Raw genomic sequence first — 15,997 nt, 5'->3', positions numbered from 1 at the left:
AAGCTACACAAACTTTAATACAATATTTATACAAAACTTTTATATGTTTAGGCTTCAGTAATATAACAAATCGTTTTGTAGATACTGTGCTGTTAAAACAATTTAAACCTTTTACGTGAGTGTTTACATGTTGAAAACATTGAAAGTGTGTAAAATGAACTTGAATGAAATTTTGATTAAAAAAGTAGTCTACATCAAAATGGTTAAAAATTTGTTTTATCATTCTGTTCAATGCTCATCGAGAGTGAATTGAAATTTTAAATTTTTAAGTGGGATGTTTCAATTAAATATAAATTGTTTTCTACATCTTACTCTTCTAATATATCTAAGAAAAAATCACCTCGTTTTAAACGTTTCTTTTGTTTGACAAAAATTTCATAAACGGATATATCTTTGATCTATTAAAATAAAATGATTACCTTTAATATTTCTACAATAATATTTTAAAATACTTGAATTGTTAAATAAAAATACATATAATATAGGCGCCTAAGAAGAAGCGCAAATCGACGGTGCTGCAGCGCAGGAAGCTGAAAACCTTCAACCAGCTGCTTGACGACGAGAAGCACCGCTTAGCAACCGACCCCGACAACCACCAGGCGTCCTACTTCACCATAGCGGCCGCCCCGTCCTTCTACCCCGCCAGGAGGTTCTGCGAGGTTTGCGGGAACTTTTCAAAGTACATCTGCATCGTCTGCGGCGCCTTCTACTGCCAAGTCAAATGTCTAAACACTCACAAGGTTTGAAATTTTTTGTAGTTCTTGATGCACACTTGGACTTCAAAACTAAGAAAGATCTGTTGTCTCTTGAGTTGTTTAAAAAATTGCTTAGTAAAGTTACTGTTCTTTGTTCAAAATTGAACGTATGTATACTCAAAAATTTTCGAATTTTTTTAAGAAACTTTAAAGCTTATAAGTTGTAGGTGTTGTTTAAATTTTTTTACTGTTTAAGTTTTTACGAATACTTGCAAAAATAAAATATTTTTAGATGTATTATAATTTAGTTTAGGTTGTCAACAGCTTATGTATTTATAAAAGGTTTTTTATAATAGCTGAAAATCAATAAAAACATATGGTAATAATGATTCACAGCCAAATTTATACCAAAATTCATTAAAAGATACAATAAACAATCTTCGCAGGAAACAAGGTGCCTCAAATGGACCGCGTAAACTCCCTCCACCAGCGCCGTCGCCCCGCCGCCAAACCAGCCACCAAAAAACCCCCCGAACCGAAACGAGACCCCGACCGGTCGGAGATCGAGTCGCTGAAGCAGATGCTGCACCACCTGTCGCGAGAGCAGGAGAGCTACGACCAGAGGAGGTCGTTCGCGATGAAGTCGCAGATCTTCCAGCTGGAGAGGCAGTGCGCGCTCATGCAAGGATCGCTGCAGAGGCGGGCCGCTTCGGTGGACGACGCCGAGCTGGAGATCAACAGGCTGGCCGACTACTTCCGCCGCCTCCTCGACCAATCGGAAGGCTCCAACGTGGTGGCGGCGCCGCGCAAGGAGATCGCGCAGAAGATGCGGGCGCTGGAAAAGGTGGGGAATTCACTGAGGAAGCAGAGGGATCTGAGCCACGGGGGAAGCGCGCTGGACATGCCCCTGCTGCCCATGAACAAGTTCGCCATGTCCGAGGTCACGTGCTTGGACGTGTTGTCTTCCAAGCGGCCGATCAACCTGCAGAGCGTCGGCAGGCTGGAAGAGGAGCTGAACGCGTTGAGGGTGAAGATCGTCAAGTTGGAAGCCGCCCTCGAGTCGTGCGACGTTTCGGGAAATCCCTCAAGCGAAGAGTACTTGATGAGCGACAATTTCAAGCGGATCAGGGCCTTGGGGTCGGAGTGCTGCGAGCAGATCGAGGACTGTTGCCGGGACCTGCTGACCCTCTCGATGCTGCACCCCAACGCCCCGTGGAAGGTTGCCAGGGACCCGCAAAAGTTCGGCGCCTTCGACCCGGACAAAATTTTGGCGGGAGTTTTCAGCGGGAAGGGGCAGGTGGCGAAAGCGAAGGACGCCGTCAAGCGGATGTCGCTGGCGCACGCTTACTTGATGCGGGTGGCGAGGGACGAGATATATGCGCTGAGGGGGGAGGTGGAGGAGCAGAAGTCGCTCAACCGGAACCACGTTCACTATTCCAACTCGCTGCTTTTCACGCTGCAGGAAGCGCACGAGAGTAATTTGGAGAAATTTGCCGAGCTGATGGAGCCTTTGAGGGAAATCGGCGAGTGCTGGAAACTGGTGAAACACAAGCAGTCCGAGCAGAACATGAAGAACTTTCTCGACGCCTTCGCCACAAACGACCAATATTTCGACCGGTTTCTCGCGAGCGATGATGCGGGTGTAAGCGAGAACTTTCACCGGTTTTCCGAACATTTCAGGGAGTCGGTTAACCGGGCGCAAGCGGAAGCTTCCAAGAGGAGGGCGGGGAACGCCCTGAAAATGAACAGTTTGCGGGAAAGCGAATCGGCGCTGGTGGACGCCATAAAAATGTTGACTTTTTGATATTTTTTAGGTAAATTTTTGTTTGTTGCACATTTTTTTAGTTGTTGATGAAAATTTTGTATTACTTTTCGCAAGATTTCATTACTTTAAAATTACTAGAGTTTTAGTGTTTTTGCTTAAAGACCTACTGATTTACTTTGTAGGAAAATTAAGAATAGAAGTCCCATACTTAGTTTTTCTGTTTAAAAGCAATTTAATTTACTAAAATAGCTTCTTAAATTTCAAAAAAACAATGTTTATATGTAGTTTTATAAAATCTTACTTTTGTAAAATATTTTCTAAAATAGGTTGATTTCAGTGTTGAAAGCTAAGTAGTTTTAATTGTCTTCTACCAGTAATTTTAACTAGAAGTAGTAAAAATAATTTAGCTTTTGTTTTCTTAATAAAACCTTGGTGTAGTGCCTTTGTTTAAGCTATTGTTTAATTGGCATGTTTAGAAAAATTTAAATTTATTGATTCCAAGGCTATTAATTACTTTTTTTTAATTTTGAACAAAAAGACTTAGTTATCTATGTCTAAATAAGTATTTTTGAATTTTTACATTAAAGTGTTTTATATTATAAGTATATAATAAGTTTTTGTTTTATAATGTTTGCGTAGTTAACTGCAATTTTTGTAAGAACAAGGTGTAAAGTCTTACATATTCCTAAATTATAGTCCATTTTGAGATAGTAGCTAAGAAAAAACTATGTTGTTAAATATACAAATATAATGTACAACTGTATAGTGAGAACATTCTAAACAATATTTTTGCCATAAATATAAACTCTTATTTGAATAAAAACATTAATTAGCTGTAAAACTATGTTTTCTAAACTATCTTAAAATACTTTCTTATGTAAAAAAGAAAAACAAGTATGCCACCTTAATAAAAATAAGAATTTAAACGTATTGAAGAAAACTTGATAAATGTATTTTAAATATTTTTCTAAATTAATATTTTACATTAAAATGATACACTCAAAATGAAATGAAAAAATTTACGAAGTTTTGTGAGTATAAATAAGAGTAAATAATAATAAATATGCGAATTAGCTATTTAATTTATTACCAGGTTTCAGTGGGAAAAATTCCAACTTTAATACATTTGATTAAGTCGAAATTTATGTTTACACAAATGTTTATCAATTTAGTTCACCAGTTTGTGGCTTTTTTTTCAATTTTGTGGTTATCTGGGGTAATCAATAACTCTGTTCTTAAAACAAATTAAAGTAGCTCTTCGAATACTAATTTTTTATTTACTTTTATATCTACTTTAATACCACAGTCTTGGGCTCGAGCAGGGCTGCGACAAGGTCAGGAAATCAGGAGAAACTAAAAAAATACTAAAGTCAGGAAAAAATGGTGTTTTTGAAAAAAGTCAAGAAATGACAAAATTTAAAAAAAGTCAGATATTGTCAGTTTAAATTAAAAAAATTCATTATTTTCCAAAGCCTTCAAATGGTAAAAAGTTAATTAAAAACTCTTTAAAGTCAGAAATAAATTGCAAAATTTCCTAGAAATTTATAAAAGTATTTAATTTCCGATGCTTTCATCTTGTATAAATTAGTAAAATATCCTTGATAAAGGCAAATTTTTCTATTACAGGGTTGCCACACACTCAGGGAATCTTAAAGTTATAGAAAATCTCAGGGAATTTTGATAATTTTTTTTAAGCTCAGAGTAGTTTTGATTTTTCTAAAATTTTCATGGAAATTTTAAGATTTTTAAAAAAATCTCAAAGAAATTTTTGTTTAGATCAAGAATGAGATTTAGTTAATCAAGCTTCAAAATTTTTTTCTAAACAGTTGATTTTATTTTTTAGTGCTTGTTTAGAAATTTTAAAGCTAGTTTTTCAATATTCTTAGAATTAACATTGTAATTTTTAATAATTAACAAAATTTTAAGGGTTTGAAAAAAAATCAGGGAAGTTTAAGGTTACTCAGGTAAGTTTTTAGTCACTCAGGGAAGATTTTTTGACCCAAAGAGTGGCAACCCTGCTATTAACATATTGAACAAGTACCCTACTTCAACAAGCAGTTTTTGTAAGCTTTTTAGTATTGATGATCTGTAGCTAGGACACTTCCATAGTGAAACTGTGATATATACACAAAAGTTTATCTAGCATAATTTTAGAATCAAAGCGTTTTTTGTTTAAGTTATTAACTAAGTTCTTTATAATTAAGCAGTTAGTTTAGTGTTATATGTAACAAGTTGATGTGTATACTTTACCTCTTTATAACTTTTCCAAAGTCGTTTAAACAAGTTTTAAGAGAGGTTATATGCCATGATTAAGTTTATTTATTGTAATTTTTGTAGAATAACTTAATTCTTTTAAATAAATGAGAGTAGATTTATATGTTATAAATTTTATACTAAATGATAAGAGGAGATATTTTAAACAGAATTATTCTATTTTGTATTTTAGATTTTTTATTTAATTGTAAAAGTTCGTTAAGGTTTTAGATGTGAAAGTTCGTTATCAAATTAAGGTTTTAATGGTAAAAGTTCCTTATATGTTGTTTCATTTATTTAGATACATTTATGTTAGGAAATACTAAACAATTGTGTCTTTTTTCAGACAAGCTGTGTTTGTAAGGTAATAATACAAGTATTTTGCTGATAGAGCTGTTTATTGCAAATACATCAATCATACACAGATGGTTCAAGTGATGTAGTGGAAGTTTGATTATTGAATTCAGCAAAAGAACTGTTGTTTTAACCTGTATTAAAATTATATTGAAAACTTTATATAGTTTCAAGTGTTAGATTGTGTATTTTAGAAAAAGTTTAAATTAAAAGTTTGATCTAGAAAAGTCAAGAAAATTTTAGTAAAAAGTCAGGATATTTTTCTCAGCTTGATCTGTGGCAACCTTGCTCGAGGATTTCATGGAATTTTGTACTATAGATTTTAAAATAAACAATGAATATTTGTTTGAATTCTCTAGTTAGTTAGTCATTTGAACTAAAACCAAAAGCAATCAACAATGATTGAGTTTTTTTTTGCAAGTTTTGAATTTGTAAGCGAATAAAATAAATGATATGCTAAAGCATATTTCAATTCCACAAGTTGTAATAAGTTTATGGTGCAACATATGTTATTTAAAAATGTAGTGATAGTAAGTAATTTAGTTTACTTGAATTTCGTTAAACACAACTAGTTATTTATAACGGTTACTGTTTTAGCAACTATAAACTATTCTCTACGTTAAATCACCACCGATACCAAAAACTAATTAAAGTTAAAATTAAGTTTATTTCCCTGATCATTAAACTTAAAAAGCTACAATTTTTATAAAAATACTTTTTTGCTCTGAAAATTGAGATAAGTGTTTTTAATTAAGTCTGTATAATTGGTAGTATGCACTATAGATTTTTTTACCACTTAAGTAACAAAGGCCTTTAATACGACAAAAAGAATTTTTTTTAGATATTGTTTGAGGCATAATAAAATCTAATAGCCGAAATCGGATATTGGCAAAAAAAAGTAGTCATGGTAAAATACAAAACATTAATAAATGTACAAAAAGTGATTCAAAAAATGACAAAAAACTTCAAATAAAATAACAAATTATTATTCATTATGGTTTCTTCGTGTATTTGGTATTTTTGAAGTTTTGCTCTTTTTTTTTCTCTTAGTCGTTTTTGAGATAGAAGATCGCCATTTATCGCGGTCAATAACAAACTCCTACTCATCAGTATTAACTTTCAAGCTCTTAGGTCGTGCTTGCCTCCTTAAAAAGTTGGACGACCACGATAGTCAAATACCAACTTGCTGTATAACAGGCACCTTAGGGTCCATTACTCGCCCATCTTTAGAATATGATCAAGACTGCGCTGGGGGATTGCGGTAAAGTAACTAGTTTTGAATTACTTGTTCGTTGATGAACTTTTGTTGCCATCCGATTTCAAGGGTACAGTGGACGCATTGTATGCGGAAGGTGTTGATTTTCTCCAGCACACTCGACAAACTAACACCATATTGAGTCATTTCAGATTATGTTTATTGCTAAAATAATTATTACTTTTCGTTAAAGTTTGACTCGTCATCCAAGTTTGTTTTGTTAGTAAGCTTTAAATTTGATTTTTATAAATACTTAAAACTTTTATTTTCTTTTAAGAAGTTAGGTCATTTGTTTTTTTAACAATTTAAAATGTGGCTCGCTTTAGAAAAAAAAATGTTTAAGTTGTCAAATAGTTTCTTGTAATAAAATTCAAAAATAAAGTTTTACTTTTTAAACTTCAAAATGCTTAAATTTTTTTCTTTTACATGCTGAATTGTTTTTCTAAATTTTTAACAGTAAACTTTATAGAATTTTTAAGATTTTAATAAAAAAAAAATTATTGATAAAATCATACTTCCATAGATAAAAAATTAATATTACATCAAAATAAAAAGTTTTTAATCTTTTTTAAGTTGAAACATGAAACTGTAAGCCTTTTTACAAATCTTGTAGTAATCTGAAAGCTTTTTGTAGCTTTTAACACAAAAATAAAAACTTTTCCCAAAACAACTAGTACAACCATGTAAAACCTTTTTAGTATGTTTTTAGTTTAGTGTAAGCTTTTACAAATAAAATTTTTTTTAAGATTTTGAATTTTTTTTTGTAGTAATTAATAATAATCTCCTGGGTGGTTTTATTCTATTTCAACAAAATATTATACATTTAATTTTGATATGTTTTTTCAAATTAAATTTCAAAATGCACACAAGTTGACAATGAGTTAACATAAGAATTGAATAAATGTATTTTTTTAGGCTTTAGGATATACAGTGCCTAATTTATCCGGTCAATTTTAGTTAAGAAGTAGAGTTATTTAATTCAGCTAAAATCAATGCTATACTATAAATACATGTCTAATTTTATTTCAATAAGTAAGCAAGCAGTTTATAGTAACGTAATAATTTGTAAAAAAATTAAGCTTGATCTTGCAACTTATATTTTATGCCCTGTACAAATATAACAACATCAAACCGAGGGCTACACCGAACATGCAATATTAAAGTGCGATGAAACAGGGTTGTATTTAATAATGTTGCCAGAACATACCTTAGCAATAGCATACAACCGGCCAGATGAAACAAGAAACCACATCAGAAAGTGATTCACAACTTTTGTCGAACAAACCTCTACTCTTTCCTTTTTCAGAAAGAGCTCCGATAGTAGTTAAACTGTTCATCATGTAACTTGTTTTCGTTAGGTTAATTTTGATATTTTACAATGTTTTGTTTATTCTTTGTATATTCTAATTCTTTGGTTCGTTGAATAAAGTTGAAATAAATGAAATTAACAGATAGTTAAAAGTGCGTTTTATTACATGCCTTACACAATATTAATGAGGTAGAATTAAAAAAAAAAACGATATTTTGTTTTTATCCGGCTAAAGGCTAATCTGGCCTTATTTTAAAAATGCTTGCCAACATGGCCGAATAAGTGAGGAAGCACTGTATGCTATACAAGTTTATTAAATTACAACTCAGAAAAATAATTTCAATTGATATGCGTAAATAGTAAATTTACAAAATAAACTTAATATTTAAGATTTCATTAAAAAGTTTTGCTTTGCTATTTTCAAAACAAATTTTAAACTTTAAGTGACTGAAAAAATTTTGTACGTTTCGAAATTTAATTCTACTTAATTAAAATTTTACAAAATCATACACATTTAATAGATCATCAAGATAACTTTTGTTGAGACTTTATGGTTTATGATCTATATATATATATATATTTATTATTTTATTTGTAATTTATACTTGTTCATAAAAAACATTTGATTTTCAATGTTCGACTTTATAAAAACGTTAATTAAATTACAAGTATTAGTTAATTTAATAGCTTTAAAAGTCTTATAAAAAAGTATAAAATACTAAGAGACTTAATCTTTGAAAACACTTATGTAAAACGATAGGAATTCAGTATTTGTTAAACTTGCATAAAAGAAAAAAAAGTTTTGCGTCTAGAGATAAAATATATAAAGTAATAAAGTTTGTGATTTACTATAACCTGCAATAATACAAACAAAAACAAACCTTATTTTAACTAAGAAAAAATAAAGGAAGTTGTAATTATGTTTTCAACTAATGTATAAAAACTTTTACATTTATTAAGACTTAAAGTAATAAAAAACTATTAAAAATATCGATGTAGATTTTTTTTAAACTATGCGTCCTAAGTCCTAAGAGTTCTGAGATCAGCTCAAACTCTTAACAACTTGCAAAATACTTTATACTGCATTCTCGTTTTACGTTTTTCATACATACTTTCCAAAACAATTACAAATTATTAGCATTCACTTTAGAACTTTTAGCATTTAATTTATCTTTTATTATTGTTGTCTTCGAGAAGACATTAAAAGTTATCCAAGTGGTGTGAGACTCTATAACTAAAAAGTTTTTCGTGCATCAGGTCCTAGGATCAAATATTTTGAGCGCTTTTGTTTTCGTTCAACAAACAATATTAGGTTATTTGATTAGGATCCTTAAAATTATTGATTATATCACTTGAAATGCTCAAAAATTAAATGCCATCTATGTTATATCTGAAAACGAAAAAAATAGTTGTAGAATAAAGTAATAAAAATTATCTATCTTAAAGTTGTTTAATTTTATGCGTTTTGCCTAAAATAAACATACGGAAAGTTATTAGTTTTTAAGTTTTTAATCTTAATTTTTAAGTAGAAACAAGATTTAGTCATTAAAAGCAATTGAAATTTTAACCGCTGTGTAGCGCTTTTGCAGCTAATTAGTTTTACAATTTCGCTTCCTTTTCCTTATCAACAGAAGTAAAATATTAAAACTTTCACTTTGTCTTGAGTTATGGTAAAGCAACATTTATAGTTAAAAACAAGGTTTTGTGTAAGTTTGTCACTTAAACTGAGTATTATCAATAAGTATATGTATTTGTTGTTTAAATTGAAAGGATAAAGATAAATGTTCAACTGCTAATCCATAAATAAATAAAACATTGTAAACTTCATCTATTCATCTTATAGATCAGAAGATAACAAAATATGAACGATTTTTAGTTATAAAATGTATTTTAAGTATGTAACATACAATAAGAAAATATGTGTTTAATTAAGTTAAAGTAGTTTGAGAAAATATTAGTATTTTTACATAAAAAAATACAAAGGAATTTTTTTTAAAGCACTTCTACGTAAAATTAGTATCTAATTATAAAATTTTAAATAAAAAAATAAGGCATGAGCAATATTGAGCTAGATCAACTGTCAGAAAAAGAAGACAGTTTTTTAAAAGAACAAAACTCTTTAAAAAAACAAAACCCTTCAAATGAAGAAAACTCAGCAAATGTTGAAAAGATAACTTCTACAAGCGTGTCATCGACCAACGACAATACTCTAGACGATTCACCAGTCAAAAGTGAAGAACAAAAAAATAACAAAACCGAAAAAGTAGTTGATTCTTGTTACGTATATTTTTAATAGACAAATTTTTTTAAAGAGTTGATAGATTTTTTACTAATTTTTAAATAATATTAGAAGCTTTTTACAGAAAAATTGCTTAAATCTAATTTTGAGTTTTTAAGAGGCTAGCTTGCTCCAAAAAAGGTTTATATTTGTGCATACATATATATTTAAAAACTTAAAAGTATGTAATGATTTGCTTTGTGCTACATCATTTAATCTACAAAAACGGCGTACTACCTTTAAAAATGTATACGTTAATAAAATTTAATCAATTAAAAGCAAAACCGTTTTAATGTTTATTTTAGGGCGACATAAGTAGTTTCCTAAAACTTAATACTTAATTTTCAGTAAATCATACACCAGTTTTTGTCAGCTTAGTGTCCTAAAGTTTTAAGTTTGACTTTTATAACTTTTTATCTTTTAAATTAAATATATATATTTTTTAAATCAGCTGATCCTAAAACTTCCAAATTGAAATTTTTTAATAAAAAGCTGAGCTGTCAAATCAGAAAATTTTAAGTTTTTCAATGAATAGCAAAACCTGCCAATTTAAAATTTGATTGTTTAGAACAGAAAGCTGAATTTACAAATTTTACTAACTGTACTGTACACTTCGTAAACAAGCTTTGCTAATTTTTTTTTAACATTGTGCTTAAACTTTTTAATGGAAAAAGATAAAGTTAAAATTTCACTTTTATAAACTTTCATTTTGTGTAGTTTAAAAGTGTTTGTTATTTTTTAAACAAAATATCGAACAAGAAAACTAAAAGAGTTGCTTTTGTCAAAGTAAGTTTAACAAAAAACAATGTGTTATAATTCATAAAACTACTAGCAAATGACAAAATAGTCGTTATGCACTTTGCAGCGATAAAATATTATATCATAAAAAAAAAAACTAGTTATATTGTTTAAAAAACGTATTTGTTTGTAGAACACATTTGGTAAGGAGATGCAAGAAAACTTAGATAAAGAAAACGAATTGGAAGGTGAAATAAAAGAAAGCGAAAAAGAAGAGTTCAAAATAAGTGTTAAAAGAAATAATTCGGGTAGATTAGAACTATTTTGACCATAAAAAAAGAAGCTGCTTTAACTTTGATAAATTTTACGATTAGTTTATGAATTTAAGAAAATAAGTTATAAAAAAGCGTTTAAAAATAAATTTAAACTGAAAATAAATTAATTGTAAACAGGTATGTTGGACGTAGAAGTTGGAAAAAGTAATTTTATTTAATTGATTCTAAAAAAAAGCTTAACTATTTTATACGTAAAATTTAATTGTTTTGTATTCTTATTTAAGACTTTTAGAAGCTTAAATCAAAATAAATTAGATTATAATTGAGTAAAAGAAAAGTGAGTTTAAAAAATTAATATTATGAAGAAAAATAAAAGTTCACAAAAAAAACTACGTAAACTAAAATTTAAGTTAAAATTAGAGTGTAAGTAAAAAATTGAGATATATTCAAATTAATTGCTATGTTTAAGATTTTGTTTTTCACTTTATATATTAAAATCAAACACTTTCAGTTATTAGACCCGATAGACGAGCAAGTAAGCCTTCTTCTGGGTGTTTATCTGCGATGAAAAAGAACAAAACTGTAACAATATTGACCACTTTGATTGTTCTACTCACCATATTTCTAGCTGTAATAATTCCCTTGACTGTCATCGAAATAGGTCGGTTTTTAATTAGTTTTATTAGTTCGTTGTAAAAGGCCAACTATGTGAACCTTTAACGATATCTTTAAGTTTTTGTTATTAAAAGCTAAAAAATTCGAAATGTTTTAGTGATATAAAAGTAAAGTTACTAAAAAGTTAACTTAAAAAAGTTGTAACAATACAAGGAAATTAAAAATTGTTAAACAAAATATTGTTATTGTTAAATACTTGTTAAATTGCCATCAAAGCAAATTAATCACAGTTATCGAATAGAAAATATAGTTTTATTATTATTCGTTTTAAGTTTCTAGTCCTCGAACAAGAGCAAGATTGTAACATTTATTTAAATAATAACTTTAATTTGTTTGTATTAAGCTAATATGTCAGAAATTTATAAATGGTATTGTTTTGTAAAAATGTTTACTTACACTTTTTTGTTTTATGTAATGTAGGTTAATTTAAAAAAAAACGCTTTATGTAAAATAAATCGTCTTCCATTAATTTTTTTTAACATACTTAGTAATAGTTTATCAATAAATATTAAAACATGTAAAAAATTGTGTTAATTTTATTTGAAATTAACTAAAATCATCAATTAAGATATGTAAAAACTCATGGTACAATAAACTCCAGTTTTTAGTAGTGAAAACTAACAATTTTTATACAAACATGAAAAAAAAAAACAAGGATGAACTCACAGTGACATTTTTTCCCAAACTTTTCAGATCTATTTTAAATAATCAAAAAATTTACAATGTTGATTTAGATTTGTCAGAAAGCATGCTTTTCCCATGCCAACCTTTGTTGTTTTAAACACTTACGTGAATATGGTTAGAAAAATTCCCTATCTTAATTAGCTTTTTTGCAATAAAAACAAAACTAAAACGATGTGAAGTAACTTTAACCTCATTAAGTTAAATGTACAACCAAATGTTTCATTTGTAATGAGGTCAAAGACTTTAAAGTTAATTAGAAATAATACTTTTAGAATAGATTTAAAATTTAAGTTTAAAAATTTTTACGAATGGGTTTGTTTATTTAGTTTAAATACTTTACAAACAACTAAAGTCTGGCTCTTTATTTCTGTCTAGACTTACAGCGCTCTTTTTGCTTTTTAAAACCAACTTTTTTACTGAAATAAACCAAATTAGTCGTATTTTGCGCATGTTTAAAAACTTAGTTAACTAAAGTAATTGTTTAACAAGAAAATTTTAAGCAGTAGAAGTTTAAGCAGCAAAAGAAAGTATGTGTTTTACAGTAGTTATAATAAAGTATAATTATTTCGGAAACTAGTGCTAAAAGATTTTTTTTTGTAAACATCATTTATCTCTTATATACCTTAGTAATTTGGCAAACACGCAAAAATATTAAGGTACAGCATAAAATAGTTGATAAAATTTTAAAATACTGACATTGTTAAAAGAATAAGACTTGTTGTGCTTAGAAAAAGATTATTAATTAAAAAAGGTCCTTAAACATCTAACAAACGTTAAAAAATTAACTAAAATGATGTTAATTGAATTAGTAACAACCTAAAATTAAGTTAGTATTAAAAACCTTGACCCACTTTAAACTTTAAGTAAACAAGAATGTTTTAAATGATAAAGTTGTTTTGTTTTTTATAATATATTATTGTACCTGCAACAGCTTAAATTTGCGTAGATTGAAAAAATTATACTAAAATCTTGTATACAAGTTGTAAAGCATGACTTTTATTATTTTTTTTTGTATTTTCTTGATAAAATTGTTGTGTTTACAGCCAACTTAAATTTTTTATTAAAAAAAATATTTGTAGTGTTTAGAAAAGAAAAAAAAGTCTGCAATAAACACTTCAACGCTACCTAAAAAATATATATTAACAATATTTTAACACTATTTTTATAGTTAGCTAAGTTTATCTTATTGTTTGTGAAACTTTAGTTTCCTTTTTAAAACTACACATAATAATTTCTAATCAAATTTAACTATTGAAAAATCAAAACTTTATCAAAAGATACATTGCAGAAACAAATCAATCAAAATCAGAATCGACGACTATTTCTCCTATGACGTTACAATCAAGTAAGTCAGTACAAACAACAACTGAAAATCCAGTTGCTATGACAACAAACAGCGAAGCTGATGACATCACTACAACAACTGGTGACCTGACTACTTCGACTTCATTAGCGACAAGCATAACTTCCGTGGTTACTGAAAGAGTCCTGACAACAGGTAACCAGGAAACAACTGTTTCCATGGTAACCACTTCAAACGTTTTTACGTCGCTAAACAATAACACTACCGTGGAAACCATGACGACTGACATTATTGAAAATGGGTCAGGAATGAATTAAACTTTCTATTAAGTATTTTATAGAATAGTGAAGTATTTCAAAAAATAAACTGAGATTGATTATCAATGTATTAAACACCAACTTATAGTTTAAAATTTGTATTTTTTATTGCTTAAATATTTTTTCCTCTACATTTGTTCATCAAACTATCAGTTTTTAATGTAATAACGAGGTCACCAACATTTTTTGGTTGCACTGATAATCATGACATGAACATTTTTACTAAATATACATATTTTGTATAATTTTTTTTTTAATTTCTATAAAGTTTTCAATTTAATTTTCTATCAATATTTCATAAGTGTAAACTGTACCGACAAGTTGTTAAATAAACAATCATTCAAAAGTTTTTTAAGCAATAAAGAAAAAAATTATATTACCTAACGTTCAAACATAGTTTCTATATTAAGTATTTTAACGTTTTCTTTTAGTATTTTTAACATTGCAAAAACTAATTTTGGAATATGTTTTTCGATTTTATTTTTGACCAGTGTAACAATTGATATCTTCAATTTTAATCCTTATTGCACAGATGACTGAGTTTTGTTGGTGTACACACACCGCAGGCTAATTAGCGATCTTGTTGATTCAAATGTAAACTTTGTGTACATTTTGTCGTTGAAACGAATAAAAACAAATTATGCAAGTTTTTTAAATAACTGACGAACAATAAATTTAAGATGAACTTAATGTTTTTTAGTTCAAATTTTTTTCCATCTGTTTTAATATACAATGATAATAAAGTAATAAAACTAAACAAACTAAAAAAACCTTTATTTTATTCAAATATAATTAGTTTTATGGTGAGGTCATTCTTACGTGTAGGAAATGTTGAAACGTTGAAACTTTTGGGGAGAATTGTTTTAAATGAAAATAATTTATAGAACCTTGTTATAAAGTTTATATATATCTGTTTATTTTAAAATTTTTGATTTAAAGTTTCTAAATAACTACAAATAAACAAAGTTTTGTAAAATTTTTATAGAACTTTAAGTATAAAAATCAGTAAAATAAGTAAAAATCTTACTATTATATTTACAAATTAACAAATTTTTTTTTTAACTTAAATTAGTTTATTGTTGTTTAATCATTTCTTTAACTATAAAAAGGTGAATCAAATATGTTTAGTCAAGTGTAATGTTCTACAAAGAACTATAAATTAAGATATACCTATGTAATATTAATAATAAAATAATAATAACATTAAATGATAATATTTGAGGTTTTGATAAAGTAACAACATAAAAAAAATAAAAAAGTATGATTTACTCTACAGTTCAAAAATAGTTTCAAAAGAAAAGAAAACTTAAGTATTTCAGAAAACAGATGAACTAAACCTTCTATGCACTATGTTAACAATAAACGATATTTGAACTAAAACGCTAAAATTGGTTAGAGTACTTTATATAGTTGCTTTTAAAGTACTTTTCACGAGTTTTTAATATTTTAGTAAAACATTTGAGTTAATAAGTCTATATACAATCAAAAAATGTTTTTAAATAAATAATACTTTAAAATAAAACACTAGTTCAATTATAATTTCGATAAATCAAAAATACTAAAATCAAGCAGAGTAGAACAGTACAGAATAAATTTTAACGTCTTGATAAAACAGTCTACATCTATAAAATATAAAGTAGTCTATATTTTCTTGGGTTTTTTATGTTTTGATCGAAATTTTATTAAAATATTTTTATATAAAATATATATATCAAATCGAACTATTTCCTAATAAAAATCCTGAAGAAACAAATTTTAATAATGACTTTTTAAATTATGTAAACAATTTATTACTTTTTCTACGAGGTTTATAACGTAAAGAGTATCGGTAGACAATGGTAAAAAATTCCAATGCGTTTTATGTTTTTTCATTAACTTCGTTGTGTATCAATAAAAACTGAACTCATAATATACAGTTGGTTATAAACTTTTTTTTGTTAAAATACTTATTTATATAAATACGTTACAGGTAAAGCTTACTTTAGATTCAACTTAAATCATGACATTTGAAGTTTAAGTTTTATTTTTATTTCAAATTATAGATAAACTATTTTTTGCTACAACCTTTTAAACTAACGTGAACTCAAGCAAAAGAA

General features: G+C 27.8%; 2 protein-coding genes across 3 annotated transcripts; both read left to right on the top strand.

Annotated features, from left to right (window-relative positions):
* Positions 1-586: 586 nt before the first annotated feature.
* On the top strand, positions 587-3,006 carry LOC145844970 (uncharacterized). The gene is made up of 2 exons (XM_082952392.1): positions 587-740; positions 1,142-3,006. Exons 1-2 carry the CDS (start codon positions 722-724, stop codon positions 2,497-2,499), a joined length of 1,377 nt encoding a protein of 458 aa, XP_082808518.1. The 5' UTR covers positions 587-721; the 3' UTR covers positions 2,500-3,006.
* Positions 3,007-9,397: 6,391 nt separating this feature from the next.
* LOC145833735 (uncharacterized) lies at positions 9,398-14,475 on the top strand. 2 transcript variants are annotated; one of them, XM_082940896.1, is made up of 5 exons: positions 9,411-9,894; positions 10,841-10,955; positions 11,100-11,126; positions 11,434-11,583; positions 13,570-14,475. In XM_082940896.1, exons 1-5 carry the CDS (start codon positions 9,685-9,687, stop codon positions 13,899-13,901), a joined length of 834 nt encoding a protein of 277 aa, XP_082797022.1. In that variant the 5' UTR covers positions 9,411-9,684; the 3' UTR covers positions 13,902-14,475. The 2 variants fall into 2 exon arrangements, with proteins under 2 accessions (XP_082797031.1, XP_082797022.1); XM_082940905.1 differs by lacking the exon at positions 11,434-11,583 and having other exon boundaries at positions 9,398-9,894.
* The last annotated feature ends 1,522 nt before the right edge of the window (positions 14,476-15,997 follow it).

This window comes from Thalia democratica, chromosome 1 (assembly GCF_965202585.1).
Source record: "Thalia democratica chromosome 1, ktThaDemo2.hap1.1, whole genome shotgun sequence".
Lineage (NCBI taxonomy): Eukaryota > Metazoa > Chordata > Thaliacea > Salpida > Salpidae > Thalia > Thalia democratica.
The sequence above is the reverse complement of the archived record's forward strand: the minus strand, read 5'-3'. Positions and strand labels throughout refer to the sequence as shown.